Source organism: Cyprinodon tularosa, unplaced genomic scaffold (assembly GCF_016077235.1).
Source record: "Cyprinodon tularosa strain WSP-4 unplaced genomic scaffold, ASM1607723v1 ctg135, whole genome shotgun sequence".
In the NCBI taxonomy this organism is placed as follows: Eukaryota; Metazoa; Chordata; class Actinopteri; order Cyprinodontiformes; family Cyprinodontidae; genus Cyprinodon; species Cyprinodon tularosa.
In genome coordinates, this window is record NW_024038168.1 from 839,738 (window position 1) to 860,085 (window position 20,348).

Below are 20,348 nucleotides of genomic sequence, written 5' to 3' on the forward strand. Positions count from 1 at the left end.
CTGTCTGGAGAGAAATGTCGTATTGATGTCAGAGGTCAAGATGACAGAAACTCAACAGCAGGTCAAATAACCCCTCATTACAACCAAGGTATGTGGAACACTATCTTTGAGCTCACAGCTCGTCAAACTTTGAAGCAGATAGGCTGCAGCAGCAGGACACCACAGCAGGTGTCACTCCAATCAGCTAAGAACAGAATAGCGACGCCACAATTTGCACTGGCTGAACCAAACCAGACACTGAAAGATGAAAAAAAACAAAAGCCTAGTCATATAATAGGGTCTTAATTCACCATATGTTATATCATGGATCCATCCTGACCTCATTGTAGATAACTGGTTGCTATAGTTTAATGTTTCAGGAGATATTATCTTGGGACATATTTGGCCCCTTAGTCCCTATTGGTCAACACCGATATTGTTATAGATCATCACTTTATGACTTATATCAATCTTCCCCATTTGACTTCAAGCAGCATAATGCACCATGTCATAGAGCTCTAATCATCTGAGACTGGTTTCTAGAACATGATGATCAGTTCCCTGTGCACCAATTACCTCAAAAGTCACTGATTTCACTCGTATGCATCTTGTACTTACTGGTGGCAAATATAAAGCAAAAGTGTGTTATGCCGTCAGGTCAAATCTCTGAGGATCTGTTATTGTTGCTGAATCAGTAGCAAGGACCAGATAAATCCAGAAACGCACACACAATGGTATAAAATAACTAATGTATGTTGATTTAGATCAAATTGTATCTTGCACACGGGCCCTGAGAGGCAGATTGAAGCTTCTCATCCATGAAATGATGGTTTGACTGCCTCTTCAGTATCATTCTCTCTCTCCTTCCTTTGTCTCCTTCTCTTTCCAACAGAGACAGACACACCCAAACACACTCCCCATATGTGCACAGATTTAAGCAAAACCCAAACAGACAACAAAGTTTGTGTGAACCAGCTCAACAGAAGCAGAACACCATCCTGTCAGATTAAGCTTTTCAGCTTCAGCCTTGACTCACGTGGGAATGTGAGTGGTGTAGACGACACATCGCCCACTTCTCAGATGGCAGCAAATTACAGACAGATAGAAAAGCACATAGGAAGCAGACAGGTGGAAAACCACAGATATATTTCTAGAGGAAAGGATCAGGCAGATGATAATGATTTGAAGCTCTGGCGTTATATTGCATATATCAATACAACAAATAATCTTTATGTTTTTCGCCTAAGTGCTGTTTGATGGAGAGGCTGTCAGAGCCTCTTTTCTCGACCCCTAACTCTCAGGTCAACACGCTACTAAACCCAACCAATTATCAGAGGGGCGGATGGATCAATAAACCAATCAAATAATTTAACACTGTGTGCAGAGTAGACAAATAAGGGTTTAGTTCCCGTTGGGATCATGGGTCAATAATAAATCAGTGGCGAACTAACTAAAATAATAAGCATGTCAAAGAGACTCAAAGAGCTTAATCTTCAATAGAAAAGAGAATGAAAGGAGAATGAGAGCCTTCACTCTTAATCCAATTGGTATAGTGAAACCACACTGACATCTAGTGGTGGCAAAAAAAGCACCAAACTCTGTCAAACTTCCTCAACAGACATTAAATCATCCTGGTAATTTGTGTTCCAAAACATGCTGATAAATATTATTTATTATTTCTGTTTCAAATCATATTCATATTTCAAAGGAGCATGAGGTGTTGCAGTGAGAAGGTGGGAGGGTGGGTGGATGAAACATGAGGAGGAGAGATTCAAAGAGGGCTTTGAAGTGGTGCACTGCTTAAACCAGGCTTCACACTTCAAGGTGGGGGATGGCAAAGATACACGTCTGATGGCTGAGGTGGAGCAGGACATAAAAATGGATAAGCACAGGGCAAATGAGAGGGCAGCAAATTATGTTAATAACTACACGGTGAACAGAGCAGATGTTTACAGTGCTACAAAAGAACAGTAGAAAAAGAGCTGAAGATAGTGGGATATGAGCGACAGTGTTCAACAAAAAACTGAAAAGATTTGCAGCATCCCAGCAGCGGGACAGGATCGCATGAACAAATTGTATAATCGGGGGAAACTGGGTAGGAAGTTGCCATCCTCTGCACAGTAAATGTTAACTCTGTGAGTCTGAAAGCCTTTAGTCTGCCTCCTTTTATTCTTAGTGACAGTTCAAAGATAGCTCAGAGCAACAAGCCCTCATTAAAGGCCAGGATCAGAATTAGATCGAGGTAAATTAGTATCAGTACAGCAGGAGTCAGTGGGAAAGGATTGAAAATTGTTGTGTTTAAAAGCTGAAGAAAAAAAAACTCTGGTGTCACAGTTGTGCAAGCCATGGTGTCTGTGTGTGCACTTGTATCTGTGAGCCGAAAGCAATTTCTGATGGCTATATATAAACCAAATGAAAAAGCACCTGTTTCTGATGACCTTGATAAAGATGAAGTGATGAAGAAAACTCTTGGATCAGGGTGAGTCTTCGCTTACTCTGACCCACACAGCTGTTGTGTTAATAAACCTATGGATCAGGGAATGTGATAAATTGATCTATATATCAATGTATAATCAGAAGTGATTAGAGAAATTAATTAGGTAATTGGTAGGGGTGTAAATAATAATTGATGCATCGGTCCAACAGCCGACGATCCGATGTATCAACACGTATGCAAGATTATCGATTCATGTTTTTTTTCTCTCGTCATTTTTTATCCATTTGCTCCTGGATGTAATGCCGACTCCCGTGCTGCGGTGGCGCTAAACCAATTTTGCATTCCTACCTCGCTTCCTTTAGCCACTACCTTCTTTCTGCTCGCAGTATTTTTGATGCAAGGCCTTTTAGAATCTATAACACAGAGACATTATTATTTATCAGTGAATTAGGTTTTCATAGGCCTAGGTGGAGCATAGCTTTGCTCCTTCTGTTATTTGCTGTTGTTTCTCAAATAAAATGCATACCGACATTACAGCTTTCATTTATTTATTTCAAATTTGAAACATTGTCTAGCCTGTAAGATAATAAAAAAAAAAGATTAACCAATCAATTCAATCGTTGGGTCAGGAAATTGATACTGAATCGAATCGCCATGATAGGTGTGATTTACACCCCTAGTAATTGGGTACATTCATATAGCATGAAGTGGTTTATCTGTTTAACCCAGAGCCGTTCAGTTTAATTAGATAATAATATGGCAAAAACGATTACTAAGAGATCTGACTGCACACATTATTAGAGGAGCATTAACACACTTTCAGCTTTTTAGGTTTTTCACATTACAACTGAAAGCTTCAGTGTAATACTACTGGGTTTTCACCTGTGATACCAGCAGAAAGTATAATTAATACCTATAACGAGAGAGAAAATTGTGCTTCAATTTTAAATATTCTTATTATTTTAGATAAAATAAGGAGCATGCATGTGTGTTGAGTCTTTTTGATCCAATATGCTTAACTTAAAATGTAGGGCAGCTAATTACCTCAAGAAATCCAACAAATAAACCTACAGATTTGGTTAATTTACATCTTTGAAGCTTCCAGATTGGAAGCATTGGTTGCTCTCTGTAGGTCCTGTGGCCCTAAATTGTTATAGAAACTGTTATAAAGCACTGAGCGGTACAGACACCTGATGCCTCACAGGGTGTCCTGTTACACAGCTAGAACCCACCTGATAGATGAAATGACACTTGAACCACTCTGAAAAAAAAAAAAAAAAAACAACAGTGGGAGTGCAGAGCAATCCTGATGACGTCAACTAAAAAGACATCATACAAAGATTCCTGAAAGGGATAGCAATACTACTCTCAATCCATGATTAAATTCCCTTTTTCACGAAAATAAGGCCAAAGTATATCTGCGTTTTGTTGCCAGAGGCACTAAAATAATTTTTACATTCAACAAAACATCTCAAGCAGGATTTTGTGCTTTTGTCAAATGTTAAATATCAAGGTTGGAGGGAACCAACAAAGCATCTCAGCCATCCTGTCGTACAGACATCACCATCCACAATGCTTGCAGACTATCTCATTGGAGGCAAACACAAGGCCCAGGAGCTGATCACAGTGGCTAGACAGGAGGATGTATGGAGAAAACAAGGTGTAATGAGAGAAAAAGAAAGCATAACCCATATACGGAGGCATCAGTCCTCGATGCGGCCGACCGGGGTTCGAATTCGACCTGCTTTTCTTTGCCGCATGTCTCCCCCCCTCTCTCATACCCCCTTTCCTGTCAGCCTACCGTTGATAAAAACAAGCCACTAGTGGTGTAAAAACTCTAAAATATTCTCCCTTAAAAAGTAATTTGGAAAACAGCCAAATTTAACAGCTTCCACAATATCTATCTAAAAATAAAAGAAATGATGCCTTGTGAAATATTTTCCTTGGTGTCACTTTAAATTCACATATCCATGATAGACTAACACAAAGAAATCAGACTATTGCGGCTTTTCTCCAACCTCTTACTGCATTTGCAGCTTTGCAAATTTAGAGAATACAATTTTTCAAATTATCTTGTTCATAATAGTCTAAGCTGAGTCAGAGGCATACTGTAGTGGTTGTCATCAGGAAACATCTGTTTTCAAGTGGTCAGGGGTTTAAGGCTTGTTGTTTAACATTTTTTAAGTTATCAGGGAAAAATTCCTTTTCTAATAAGGATCTTGATTTATTTTGATACTGACAAATTTAAAATAATGATGACTAAAGATTCCCAAAACTGGATCTTATCATTGACACTTTTACTATGTCCCACACTGTGGATAAATATACATTTTTATGAGAGAAATAATTAAATGCTCTTATTTTGTGGCTATTAATGACTTAAATTATTTGTGAAATCCTGAAGAAGGCTGTGTCAAAATCAGATTTTTTTTTAACTGCTTATGGACCTTTGAGTACATTGACATATTGACGTAAACTCATAAGCAACACAATTGGCCTGGACATAAACTGTAAATAGATTTTGTCTGTTGTTGTTTGCATAGTTATGTTAAATGTTAATGAGATCCAAGTTTCCCATAACCCTGCCTGGGTGCTTTAGATTGCTGTCCTGCAATAGCCAGCCTCCCTGCTCTTGCTGAAGGAAAAGCAATCACCAGGATGTCACCAGGTAACATGTTACCCCAAGAACATGGTGTAAAGATACACAGGTCTTTGTGTTTTGTTTTCTTCTATAATAATTTTGCCTTTATTATTGTTGCAAAATGTCTTGCCATATTTGAAGTTTCTTTTAAACTGTCATGAGGTGTTGCCATATTAGTTCACAACATGTGTTTAGCTTCTCCCCTTTATTATAAGCATTGGCAGCTAATTACCTGAGTTTCCAAACACAGCTAAATAATTAGATAGCCCGCCAAAGAACAGTCTTATCATGTTTTTCCCAAAGTGCAAAAACCACAAAGGTTCTGTTATTTTGGCACCAATCACCAATGGGTTATTTGTCCCACCTCCTCCCCTTATTATTCCCTGCAGCAGCTAGAACCCATTCAATGCTGGAGCACCCTGACAGTTTTATTTGCCAGGCAGTCTTGTTAACACAGTGAATAGCTGGGCGGCCCAATGTTATGCAGATTGAACTGGGTTACCGAGGGGACAGGCGTCAGTGGGCCATTCATAGCCGGGTTAAAACTCAACCTCGGTCCTTCTCATCCTGCTGAAGCACTATCTCTTCTCTTTTTCTTTCTGATTTTTCTGCCCCTTCAGTACAGCTTTAAGAGAGCTAATGTTTCACCTTAATCTTGCGGCAAACAAGTACAAGCTTTGTTCAGTTCCAGTTAGCCATCCTAAAGTAAAAAATTATATAGATGTTTTTAAACTCTAAGTTTGGGACTTTAGTTGCGCTACTGGCGAACTGCAATGCTTTAAACTTCTCATCATGATTTGTATTCAGAGGGCTACATGTTTCCTGTAATATAAAAAAATTTCAAACTCTTGTTGTCTGTGTTCTAAGTATTTTCCACACATTGTTGGTACACCGGGAATCATATCCATCACAAGCCGAGTCTGGAAAGCAGGTCGAGTGTAACGTTCAAACACTAAAACACTTGGGCATGGTGCAGAGGAGAGCCATGTGATCTCTCTGATCAAATATCACAGTAACACTCAGGGCTCATGTTAATACGCTGGTAATGAGTCTCATTAGCACAATGAAAATCAATCAACCTCAAGGCTCCCATTAATAATTCAGGAGCAAGTAGTACAGGGAGAAACCTGCTCCGAATTATAACCTGCCCTGAGCAGCAGACTCAGCCTCCAAAGTTACACAAGTACAATAAGAACAGAGAGGCAGGTAGGTACAGGAAGGGCTTTCTGCTATGGGAAATATCTAAATTACAAGGAGAGCACTTTTACACTTAATGTGAGAGCCAATGGTGAATCAATGTCATTATGTGGGGCTTTTGATACGTAACCTGGACTGCTAATTTTCTGCTGTGGGTTGATATTTTGCCATATACAGTAAACTCAGTAAATATCAAACAACATTGAAAATCTTCTCTGATTCAAATATGGCCAAATTTATATGAACATACAGAAATACATTCACCCAAACTAATATACTAGCAAGGCCTTGTCCGCCTAAATGACTGAAATCAAGTGAGAGTCTGATGTGTCGTTGGGATCTTTCTTCCTGTTGTGCCAGGCCAATGTATGAACCCTCTAGTTGTTGGTTCTAGACAGTTAAAAATTTATTATTCTGTCCATTATTATTATTTATTATTCTGTCCATTTTCTTCAAACGTAGCAGTACTGTTGAGCATGAAAGTGGCTGTCCTACCACCATTGAGGCATTTAGAGCCTCAACTTGACTCCTCTGTGCACTGTTGTTGGATCCTCTGACCATAAAACGGTTCTCAAGGGAGGATTTGCTTTGTGCATTTAGGCATCTGCAAATTTAAGTTGAAGCTGAGGATACTGGTTTTGGAGTCTTCTTTCTTGATAAACATTTTTTCTTCACCGTCAATGGTGAGTATGGAGATTCTTTTAATAGCAGGATTGTGAGGTGATGGCTAACAGTCTGGTCCCAGTCATTTTAACTCAGCCTTTTATGTTATTAAATGCTACCAATGAGTCAGAGGGATGAAACTTTTACTTGAAATTGTAATAATTGTAATTAAAAGGTAAAATTTAATTACGGTACGTTAAAGCAAGACGACAGTATGCAAACTTTTGGCTGCAACTAAAAACACCCCACAGACTCTTTCCTTAAAGGTATAGTGGATGATCCTTTATTTCCAGGTGGATCATCTAAATAAGTGGTCCACCTTATTGTAAATCATTAAGGTGATATTTTTAAGTAAGGCCGTCCTACGTGCTTGTCTTGTTAGCGATCTTTTTCTGTGCATTTACACTTTCAGGCATATATATGTGGTGAGCTGCAGCTTAAGACAGTCATTGAAGCTCCCTTTTCTCACCGCGGTTCTTGGAAAATTGCTGAGGGTTGCAAGAGAAAAGTGTCTACGAAGTGTCTGAGAAGAATAGAAAGGCCTCAAAAGAGGCAGATATATCCCGGAATGCAAAACATTACGGGATTTGCCATCACAGCTGCCCGCTGCCACCATAGGCTGTTCGCTACCCGACAGCAGCGGGTGGTGGAGGCACAACGCATTGGAGGAGAAGTTACCTGACCCACGGGGAGCAAAAAGTAGTGATCATCTGTCTGAACGGTAAGTTACTGAGTTTGCTATAAAGTCCAGTATATAGTCCCCGCTCTTTATAGTGATTGAGGGATTTAGGGGTTAGAGCGGACGTTCAGGAACAGTAAGCTTGTGTGAGCTATGAGAACAGCAACTTTTAAACAGAGCATGCACGAGGAGAAATGGACTCCTTCATGCTGTCACATGAGTTTATTAGGCGTTCCCTCTCTGGAGCGGGTACAGGGTTGTGCATGTGCATTTTTTTAAGTGGAGAGGGCGGGTCTTTAGAAAAAAAAAAATCCAAAAAATCCTCCACAATAGCTCTAAAGTTAGTTCACATCAAGTGTTTAGTTTAATTCAGACACCGCCAGCCTAGCAAGTGGAGGAACATTCTTGAGGGCAGTGTTTGTGTAGGCAGGGGGGATCTTGAACACACAACTCCTCACTGTCTCCTCTTTCTTCCAGCTTGAATGGGAAATGGCTCAACACACTCAGTCAGCTCACAAGAAAGGGCCAGTCTGGAAAACACTGTTATGCTCAAAGTGGCAGAACCCTCCATAGGTTTAATAGGAGGTAAGGAGCAGTGGCAGTACTGTGTGTTACTTTAGTGAAAATGCAGTGCGTTAATAACTTTTAAAAATCCTCCATGACTTCATCATGTTTTTGGAATTTCAGTTTTATCTCACATTCACACATAGCAGTAGAGAAAACAGAGAAGACACAGAACAAATAAAACTCTGTAAAATAACTCTGTAAAATAAACTCTGTCCATCTAACCTCAGCAGATTTAAATTTTAATCTGTTTTTATTTGACCATAAGGACACATTGATTTTTGATAAGATGTGAGACAGACAGCTGGAAGACAGGAATTTAGCTGACAGTTTTCCCACTTCATAAGCAAATATGACAGATGAAGCTGCTCTTTGTTTAGTTTGTTTTGTTTGTTTTTAGCCTCTGCCTTATTCACAGTTTATCTTTCTGTGTAGTTGAGAAACAAAGCCCAACCCCCACCCCCCCACCCCCGAAAAAAAAAAACAACAGAGAATAGAGCTTGCATGCAATGGCAAAATATGCATATTATGTGAATCTGACCTTATCCGATTTAAATTTTAATCTGTTTTTATTTGATCATAAGGGTACATTGGTTTCCAAAAAGATGTCAAACAGACAGGCAGAAAAAGACAACATAAAATGGGCATCAGTTTTGAAAAAGATCGTAATATTTGTCCATTTGTGTTTTGATTTTTTTACATTTGAGAAAGACAGCATGTATTTTTTTTTTTTTTTTGTGTGAAAAATTTTAAATCTTTGAAGGTGGAATCATGTCTTTCTAATTTATCTAATCTATACCCCCCTTACAGATATTTTCATGAGATGTTGGTCAACATTCTAAGATTAATTTGAACCTTAATCTTCCAAGGGTATGAGTATCTGAATGCTTACAGTTATGTAAAACATGTTTTTCTTCAGAATACACATTGAGAGGAATTCGTTTTTTATAAAACATGCCTTTCCACTGATTACACGTTAGATTAGGTTTTTAATTTGACTGGATACAAATTGAAAATGGTCTACACTATTTCAAAGTAGCTCTAGTAGTAAGGTTGTGGCCATCATCTTAAGTATCCTTTCTCCTTGTTTATATATCACATTAAATCATAAGGTAAGCAGTAACGGTTTTGATTTGAATTCAAATATAACATATTTAAAATTTAAAAGCATGTCACTTTTCCCCGCAGGGAATGTTTAACTCAAGCTCAAAGACTTTCTACAGAGAAATTTGCAAAAGGTTTAGTGTGCTGTCATGAAAACGACTAATTTTTATACCGTCATATAGAATACGCATTGAAATAAAGGAAGACATATAAGAAGCTTTATCTCAACTCTCATAGTGTTTTTCCCTTTTTTATCTCAACATCGGGGTTGCTCCAAGTGTGCTGCATTCCTTAACTATTGCAGGGTTCCTAAGTTGGTGCCTACTGTTGTTTATTCAAGCCTGTTGGGGAAGAAAATGTCCACTTTTTATTGTAAGACTACAAAGACAAGCAATTAAAAGTCTGCATTCCTAAGCTCACTGTTGCCCCTGCTGGTTTGCTTTAAGCAAAGAGGGGATGCTATGGATTTTATGACAAGAACCAAACAACTACTGGAGACACCAGAGAAAAAATTGAGACATAGATCCAAACCTTAAAATGTACTTTAGAGAGGAGAAACAATATAGTTTGTGCTTATTCTAGTATGCTGCAAAGTCAGATTACATCCCAAGTTGTTTGACAAAAATAATGATTCTTAAATGTTACAATTCTATTAGCATTTCTCCAAAATCAATAGGTCCTTAAGTAGTAGGCAACTGAACTTCTCATTTCCTCAAGACGTTTCTTCTCTTATCCAAGAGGCTTCTTAAGTCCTTAACAGAAGTAGAGCTGAGAGGAGGTATTCTAAGATTTTATCTTTCTAACACCTACACAACAGCCCTGACTCATCTCTGCAATTCACACCTTTCAGCATGGGCCCAGAACATCTCACATGGCCCAGTTAGGGACATATGTGGACATCTGGCAATAACAACCCACTTATTTATCGGAATAGAATGGCTAGTAAAAAAATCAGATAACTGAGGAATTTGGATAACCTCTATATAAGATGTTTATATGCACTACAGGTATTAGATATTAAAGAAATATATATTCCGGGGTTCTAGCCAATTAATGATTAATAGATCCATGTTGGGAGTAAAAAGTGGGAGGAGAGAGTGTTAAAGAATTTATAGATGTATGAAGAGAGAGCTTTAGAATGCTTCAGTAAACGTTGCTAGATAACAAAGATTGAAATGAATCCCAGAGAGACAACAGATTTTTTCTCATTTCTAAGAGAGAAGAGGCGGTTCTAAACTCAGACTGAACAGAGGAGGGAGAGAACCAGGAGCCAGTCCACAGCATGAAACAACAGTAAGGAGAGGCTCCACAGACTATTTAGCTGACAGTTTTCCCACTTCATAAGAAAATGTAACAGATGAAGCTACTCTTTGTTTAGCCTCTAGCCTATTTAGCGTTTATCTTTCTCTGTAGTTGAGAAACAACCAAAAAAGCAACAGAGAATATAGCTTGCATGCATCAGTAGTATTCCATTGGTCATGTAATTTCAGGTAATCAGCCCTCCTTCAATTTCACTTCTCACAATTTGCTGTTTCTGGGTTTATCTTCACTCTTTGGATAATTCTTATTGATGATGTGCGAGTCTGTTAAACCCTAACAATATCTGCCTCAGATAAGCCCCAAAATAAGAGTACAATCACGCCTATAACTGTGCTCAGTGTCCCATATCAGGGGTGGGCAATTGAATATACTCAATGTATCTTGAGTTTTCCCCCGTATGATAGTTAAAATGACTCTATCACAACCATCAAGTACAAATACGCATGACGACATTAATCCTTCTGCATCTCTTTAACTGAGAGTTAGATTTTTTCCCCACACACTCTGAATGCATCATAAACCCCTCTTCCAAACAGGATTATTTTTTGGATGGTGATAGCAGGTGTTTCAGTTATGCAATATATGGCAGTGGTTTGGATTTCACGCCGAGGACATCGAACAAAGGGTGGCAATATATAAGAAGTGCTGTAAAAACATCGCTGCAAAAGGTAGAACAAATTCCTTCCACTACCTAAAAAGTCATCGCCTGCAAAATGAACAATGTTGTAAACCCTGCATGTCGGCATCTCCCTGCATACCAATTAAAACGTCTCTAACATTGTTAAAGTGACTCCCTTGGTTCATTCCCTGCTGCTCGCTCCACATTAGTCACACTTTAATACCCTAACTGAAATCACCTGTAGCTAATACCAACACCACATCCTCATACATTACTGCTGTTTCCCAGCATAAGCTCACTAATGTTTAAAGGAGAATTCCGGTTTTTAACACTTTTAGCCCATTTTCTGTAGTGTCCAGGATGAAATCGAATGATCGACACCAAAATTTTGACAATTGGTCCTGTCTCTGCTTTTTGGCTCATTTAGAATCCACCCCTGGCTGCTTCAGAATGGCTTCCATAGTGCATGTCCGATAATGTCCTTAAAACAACCTTAAACGTTCTTTTTTTTAAATATGCTACTCACCGGGTCGTCAGCGCTGTTCAATGACGTTCCAAAAAAAGTTTCGTAAAGAAAAAACGTTTCTGTAGTGTTTTATTTAGCATTTTGTAAATCCCATTGAGTTCTGTTGGAATAGTCAATATTCCCCTGCCACCGGAAACGGAAATGGGGCCTGTTTACACAGTTGTAGTCTTTTCGCTTCACTCGGTGTACTCCGACGTTGAGAATCAAGAATCCACCTTTCGTATTCCATTTTCAGAGTTTTTTAAAGTGTTTAACAGAGACGTTAGCACCTCGACGTCGGAGTACACAGAGTGAAGCGAAAAGACTACAACTGTGTAAACAGGCCCCATTTCCGTTTCCGGTGGCAGGGGAATATTGACTATTCCAACAGAACTCAATGGGATTTACAAAATGCTAAATAAAACACTACAGGAACGTTTTTTCTTTACGAAACTTTTTTTGGAACGTCATTGAACAGCGCTGACGACCCGGTGAGTAGCATATTTTAAAAAAAGAACGTTTAAGGTTGTTTTAAGGACATTATCGGACATGCACTATGGAAGCCATTCTGAAGCAGCCAGGGGTGGATTCTAAATGAGCCAAAAAGCAGAGACAGGACCAATTGTCAAAATTTTGGTGTCGATCATTTGATTTCATCCTGGACACTACAGAACATGGGCTAAAAGTGTTAAAAACCGGAATTCTCCTTTAACTGAGACTAAAACAGCAAGAAGCAGAGCTGTATGCTTTGCTATTTGTCTATCGACAGGGAAAATAAAAACTTTTAGAGCGCATAGGGAAACAGAACAACAGCTTTGTTACTAGGATATGCACAGCTGATTCTACTCAAAGGGACAGGCGTTTGAAAGGGAGTTTCTCCTGAATGCTACTCCAATTGAAAAGCTCAAAGAAAAAGTGTTTTGCTAAATTAGTGGCTGCTCAATCGGCCAGTTGGATTTCACAATAGTAGCGGAACAAATCACTTCTGTGTTTTTATGCCTGCAGACCTGTGAGGAAAAGAACAAACACTGGCATGCTATCTAACAATATGTAACAGATTGTTTTGTGCATATTGCATACATATGATGCCTTGTTAAGCTCTATATCGCACAACTACAAACTTTAGTGTTTTTTATTGTGATTTTACATATTGGACCAACAAAAAGTAGATAAAAGAGTAATAGAGTAAAGAGAAAGGATAATCACACATTTTCATTTTATTTTATTACAAGTAAAAAGTCTGAAATTCATGGGCGCTTTTTTTGAACAGGAGTTTTTAGATTCAGGTCAGGATTCTAACTGGACCATTCCAGCATATAAATGTGCTTTGATCTAAACTATTCAACAGTAGCTCCGGCAGTATATTTAGGATTGTTGTTCTGCTGAAGGTGAACCCTTGAACCGGTCTCGAGTTTTCTAAGCCTCAGCCTTCTGCAAGCTCTAACAGATTTTTCTCCAGGCTAGTCCTGCAATTTTTTCGGCGCTTTCTTCTTAATAGCTTATTGTTTGCTTTTTCTCCTAAACAACTTCCAGCCACTCTTCACTAAAGTTGCAGTCTGTGGATGGAGGACAAAGGTTGCCCCTGACAACCTTTTTTTTTTAAGCTGCAGATCTCTGCAGCTCCTCCTCCTGCTCTAGTTGGGGAACAGCATCCCCACATCATGAAGCAGCCAGAGCCATGTTCTACGATGGAAATTGAGTTTTCAGTCTGACAAGCCACAAAAGCACTGCGTCCACTGTGGATCACTTCAGGTTCCTATTAACCCCCCTTTCTAGGAATCTGAGATTGCCCTCAAACATAAAAACTGTTCAGAAGAAAGCAGAGCAGAAATATTACTTCCAGCAGCAACTCGAGAAGCTCAGCTGGTCATCCTCTACACCGCCATTTTCCAGCCTGTCCTCTGTGCATCCATTACTTTGAGGTTTGGGGCAGCAACAAAACATGTTAGGATCAAACTGTGGCTTAATAGAGCTCTATAGAAAATAAGGTTAAATTTCCACTCAGGCAGTTATAAATATGTGACAGTCAAAGTTCCCAGGTCAATGCTATTCATATTGGAACTAATCGATCTAATATGTATATAGATAAAAACATTTAAAAAGTTTTTTTTTTTTATTATTTCCTAAAAATTGATTTTACATGTTATTAAGAAATTCTTTAGAGAGACCAACGTGGAACCAAAGTAAAATTCCTTATTTCTGTGCCCAAACTTGGCAAATAATATTTGATTCTAATTTAGGAGGCGTCTTTATAACGCTGTTTTCTAATATCCTCCCATATACGTTTACAAAACAGCTGCATTTACGGCTGGGATAAGGAACACAGAGGTCAACTCAGTTTGGGGCTTCTGAAGGCAGTTGGTTGCACTTTGAGGTATCCAAATATTTACATGAAATGTTTGTTATTGTACCATGGAAAATTTGTAAAAAGAAAAAAAATAAAAATAAAAAAAAGTTAAGAATACTTTTTCATAGTTATGTAAAGCAGTGACCTACCTCCATTTGTGCAGAAGAAAGCCAGGACACTGATCTCCACAGGTGATACAGGGCTGTCCTCTCTGCTGTTCCTCTGCAGGCTTCAACTGAGGGGGAGACAGAATCATAGGATGAGTGGCTCACAGCTTCAAGCAGATAAAAAACAAAACCCTTATTAGAAAACCTTGGTAGCTGCTCTGACTGCCATGGCTGGTGTAAGAAGTTTTTAGGATGTTTCTTTGGAATAAATAGACCTAACTAAATTCTGCAATATGAAGTGCGCTATAAGCTGCTACTATCCAAATTTAAACATTTTGAAAAAGCAACAAGAAGTTTAAAGATCCAGAATAAAAGAGAAAAATCCTGGGGGAGCTATTGGTTGGCTCCAGTGTCAGAGTACAATAGTCCATCCCCATGGAAGCGGGAGCAGCAACAGACAGGAAAAAAACGTATACAAGAAAAGGAGCATGAGCACTGAACAACTGAAAAAAATAAATAAAAAAAAAACATGAAAGAGGAAGAAACAAAAAAACTTCAGACCTGTATAAACTTTGCATTTCCCTCCCAACCTACCGATCTGCTGGAATCTCTCCCTTTGCGGCTGCGGCTCCACATGACGCGCTGATCCCAGATCAGTTTCCTTCCCACTTAAAGCGCAGAAAAGAGCAACTTTCAAGCGGCGCCTGTTCACCGGGGGGGGGGGAAATCTCCCTAAATACTAAAACAGAAACAAACGCTCCCACTGTGGGTCCCTGTCATTGATAAATGAAGTTCCGGCAAGCAGCTCCACCCTGCAGCCCTGCAGCCAATGGAGGACCTTCATTCCAACAGGAGAAACTATAATTAGGAGATGCAGAGGATGAATTACAGTGCATCAGCTCCTTCGCACACCCAGACCAGTTATTGAAGGAATAAATTCCGTCTTTCTATTTAAACACTATTTAACCATGATTTGCACCACCTTAGAGTGTTTACATCTGTTACAATAAGTACAATGCCTTGCAGAAGGCTCCATAAATCATACCCTTAGAATGAATTTCACTAGGAATGTACAGCAGCGTTTGTAATTGCAAATTGGAGGAAATATAATATGATCTTTAAGTTTTGTCAGAATAAATGCAAGTTATGTATAAAAATAAATGAGCTATTCTCCATTGAATGAGGATCCCCACAGCATGATACTGCCATCACTGTGTTCCATTGGATATTCAGGGAACTCTTCCCAAATTTATTAACTCTCTAATCACTTTTCTACTTACTTCTTCCATTAAGTCAAGATTCTTCCATCATTTATCATGTTATGGACCTCCTGCCTTCCAGCCTTCTGATTTAGGTAGAAAAAAAAAATATTTTGGTGAGTTGGACTTAAACCATTTAACTAAGGATAGCTGTTTTCATTAGATAATATAAAGGTGTATCAGGGCAAATGAGAGTGATAGATCCATACCATATTCTTCATCATTTGTAATCATGCCACAGTTTAAAATGTTTACAAATCACACTCTATGAAATGGAATTAAAATAGACTATTTATTCAGAGGAAAATTATTTCTAACATTTTCAGATTTTTAATTGGTTTTAAAGTATTCTGTTTGATAAGAATGTAAAAAAAAGAAAAAGAAAAAACAATGCCTTCACTAAATAAAAATATATTAGCTTTCCTATAAAGTGTGAGGGTGTTCAATTATCAGCAGATAGATTCAAAAAGGCCATCTGTGCCAATGTTTCTATATCAAAAGCATAATTTGCCAATTCTACAAACTCTGTTGGGAACTTTCCTACCCATTTTCAGGTCCAGCTGACTTCTCTGGTCCATTACTTTCAGATTAAAGTTAAAACCCGTTTTGCACAGTAGAATGTAAGAGTGGGTGTGAGTGGCGAGTTTGGTCTCGGTTCAAAGTCAGACCAAATTACCTTGAGGAACGATGATGAGGATGATGGAGTCCGGCCTTTAAAGCTCAGCTCCTTACCGTAAATCTAATTTAGGAGTTTAAACCAAAAAAGCTAAGTGTGAGCCAGAAAAAGCTCCCTTTTTGGTTGTCAGTGGTGAATAGTGAGCGTTGGAACGATAAAATGGGCCAGGATTAATTAATTCCTCAAATTCTCTTCAACTTAATCCCAAATATCTCACAAAGGCTTAAGGAGTGCAGAAGTTTGGCTTCTAGTGGTGGTTTTATTGACATAGTGAACAGTAAATTTAGAAATCCCTATGGGAACTTAGGTCAACAGTTTACAGCTTGAAGGTGTAAGACCTTAAGCCAAAAAATACACAAAACACACACAAAAAAGAAAATGGTATACATATGAATATTTATATTAAAAAAAACGTATGAATTAGGAAAAAGTGAAAAGTGTGGCATGGCTTTTTATCAAACCTGTCACATGTATATATAGAAAGACGGAAGGACAGACAGACAAATAGATAATAGAGGGGCTATGTGATCTTTTAACATGGCAACTGTTGGTGTTGGATTGGTGATGACAGCATCCCACTATAGAGATACTTTTTTCTAAAAGGGAGAAGGTCGTCTTTTTAAAGGCTTTTAAATGCTTTATAAAGTAAGACTGGCTCTAACCTTTACCCGTCAGTAAAACCTTAACCTTAAACAATCAGAGATTCAATGAAGTAGTTCAGATGAACGATATTGAAGTTAAAGAATTGATCAGTCAAAAGGACTACATCCAACCAGAGCTATTTTCTAAATAAGAATGGGTGAAGATTTTCAGTTTCTAGATGTGCAAAGCTTAGATATATCTGAAACAGACTTCTAGATGTAATTAAGGATGTTATTAATTTTCAAAAACACATATTCAAAAAGTGCCCTCACAGAAACTCAATAATCACTGACGAAGGAATACAGAAATACAATCTACCATAGAATTTCAAAAGGGAAAGAATGCAGCTCTGGTGGAAAGAGTCCACCTATAATATTTGGACTCTCAAACTTCAACATTAACTATTTTAATTTTGAAATGTACCAGTTTGTAAAAAATACTTTAAAAGTTCTTAAAAATAATTTTTGCAAAATTTAACCTTAGTTAACCTGATTTTTGGGGAAGTTTTATGTCACCAAAATTAAGAAGAACATAATTTTCTTTTTGAGTTTTTTAGTTTTTATGGCACTAGTGGCACAGTAGGTTGACATGTATGGAGGACCAATCCCGCCATAATTAAAAACAAATACAGAAATAAATAAATGTTTCAAAAATAAATAAGCATACAACTAATTTCCCCCAAAAATACAATACACAAAATAAATGTTGGTAGAAATTAAATTATACAATGAGACATAAATATATATATCTTTTAATTAGCTTTTTTGTTTATTTGCCTTTGTAATAAATACCTTATTTATCTATTTTCTGTTATATTCTTAAACTTTATTTATTGCATATTTCTTTAAGTATTTATTTATGTGCATTTTTTATTAACAAAAAAAAAATGCGTTTAGTGAAAAACAGACATTTGGAAAAAAATAAATTACATAAGTTGACTTGACTAAACCTATGCTTGGACTCCCATCTCTGCTGATTAATTAGAGAACAGAGCAGGCGGACAATTGTGTTACATGTCAGGCATTTTATTGCAATTCCAATCATTGCCCTCCTCTTCTTTCATACATATACAGTATCACTGTTGTAACATGATACAACCAAATCTTGCTTAGACATTTTATACCTCTATGGCTGAAATATAAATAACTGCATTCATAAAAGACAAATAAGATTGCAAGGTGGTTCATTCAATGACACTCATTGATAATCATTCATAGCCAAGGTTTATGTACAATCACATACATAGGTACATTAATATTTTCATATAAAAAAGATTTACATATATAAAGGCCTTTTAGTATGTGAAAAGCAACAACACATGTAATGTTACCTGGTAAACAAAAAATAACTAAATAGGACAGTTTTACACAAAATAATCCCTTTGTTATGACACCTGAGAACCTGAGTGAACAATATCCTGGCAATCAGAAGTGCACTTTTCTGGTATGAACGTCAAAAAACACAAGTTATTTTCTTCCCTGTGTCTTTACTGCATGCTAAGTAGCTAAGTCGTGGATTAAGACTATTGTGAATTTCCTTTGGTTAAAGTAAGCACACATAAGACACTGATATAGCACCGCAAACAACGGCTCACAACAGCAAAAAGGAAATGGCTTTTTGTAGGTTATGCACAATCCACACATTTTATCTTTCTAATATATGAGCAGATCAGGTCATAGCACCTATAACAGTGGCTAGAGGAGCAAAGCCCTGCACAAAGTATAAAGTACCCTGATTTCTGTATATAAATCAACAAAGATATGGAGAATAGATGTGCAGTTTGGACAGATTTAGATGGAAAGAAGAAGGTGGAATATAAATGGAACATAAATGCAGCAGCATTTGGACAAAACTCAATGCAAGGCTAGTGAGTTTAGCAGACGGTCTGGTCTCCAGGGGCAACTATCCCCAACCCTCCTTCTCATTACATCTCAAGAGTATCTGTAGAATCTTATTTCGGTTTGAGCTTTGTGTTTTTCTTTTATTGTTTCAAGAAGTCTCAGATAAGATAACTTGTTTGGCTAAAAAAATAAAAAAAATTAAAAAAGCTAAAATCTAGCAGTTCTTTAGGGCTGCTGCAAACTGGCTGAGAGGTATTTTAGAACACAGATGAATTTATCTAATTCTAATGTAATATTTAACCTTTCATTTTAATTCGGTTATGAGTTTTCTTAATGACTAAACATATACAATGTATATATATATATATATATATATATATATATATATATATATATATATATATATATATATATATATATATATATATATATATATATATATATATTTCAGTTTCAGTTTCCTATAAGCTATGTAAGAAATAAAGGCCTCAACAAATGGTGAAACATGGTGGTGGCGGTAATATACTTTTGGGAAAATTTGTCCGGCAGAGTTAGAAGAGTTAACCCTTTATAGGGCAAGTTACCATTTTTGATCTCTTGCATACCCCTTGCAAATCGAGTGCAATTTCTTTTACTCTCAGTGTTTTTCATGAATTTCTTATAGAAGCACTTTTGTTATTTTTCTTAATATATACGGGCAAGTTTGCGTTTCTTGTTATTACATTGACGTTCATTTATGCCATCAAAATTCACATATTCTTTTAATGTTACGAATGTAGTAAGGTCTTGTCCTGGATTCCAATAAAACACTACAAAAATTATCAAGAAACTTGTGAAAATACCGGTAGGTGTATTTAACCTTTATTTGAGTAGGTAAACAAAAAAATCTCGCAGTTGAAGTAGCATTTTGATCCTTAAAATCAGATTATTTGATATTATGCACTTCAAATAAGAGACTGCATTTTTGTCTTTATTTTAAATGTAAATTTTCTTATTCCATTTGCAAAGTATCGTACTTACCTGCTCAGTTCAAGAAAATAATGCACTTATTTTAAGAAAAACTGACTTACTTAGATGTCAGTTTTTTTGCAGTGTACTCTTTGATTGAAATTTAGATGATTAAAGTCTTTCACTGAATGCCCTATAAAGGGTTAAACACATATCCACTTCACTCCAAAAAATAAAACCATGTTTCCAGTTCATAATTACTCTGATGTTTTTTTTGTGTGTGTGTGTGTGTGTGTGTCTCATTTGAAATCCTGACAAAAATAAATGTTTAAAGGAGTGTGGATATTTCAGAAACGCACAGCTATGCCTCATATAATTTCATTTTGTGCTCCACCGGTTTAAACCTTTTCTTAAGGTCACTGCCAGAGCTCCACAGCTGCAAAGCTGACCCTGCTAGTCTCCCCTTAATGAACCTCCAGCCTCCTCTCTCCTGCCACAGCAAATGAAAACCAGAATTAACAGCTGACAAAATTCCCACACAGCTGCCTGAACACAGTCCATTTGGCTTCAGACACCTGATTTCACATCTGATCGGTCTCCAATGTAGTGCATCCGATGACGAATAGCAGGGATCTTACATGTAAGACCGACAACTTAAACCTGAAGTTGGCAAAAGACGCGAAGTAGCTCAGTAAGTGAAAGCAGAAGTAAAGGAGGATCAACTTACGCTTCATATCCAGTGGTTAACAGCCATTAAATTCCTGCATCTATAAACCCTGCTTCTTTACAAGTTATTGGCTAAAAAAAAAAAAAAAAAAAA

General features: G+C 37.4%; 1 protein-coding gene across 2 annotated transcripts in view; it reads right to left on the bottom strand.

Moving 5' to 3' along the window:
* The window catches only part of prickle2b (prickle homolog 2b), a 135,770-nt gene extending 120,896 nt beyond the window's left edge, over positions 1–14,874 (bottom strand). Inside the window, exons 1-2 of one of the 2 annotated variants that reach the window (XM_038277878.1) lie at positions 14,757–14,874; positions 14,205–14,290 (exon numbers count right to left, since the gene is read on the bottom strand). In XM_038277878.1, coding sequence (XP_038133806.1) covers positions 14,205–14,290; positions 14,757–14,798 — 128 coding nt within the window. In that variant the 5' untranslated portion in view covers positions 14,799–14,874. Of the gene's footprint in view, positions 1–14,204; positions 14,291–14,367; positions 14,496–14,756 lie in introns of those variants that run through there. The other variant, XM_038277879.1, reaches the window with a different exon arrangement.
* Positions 14,875–20,348: the final 5,474 nt, after the last annotated feature.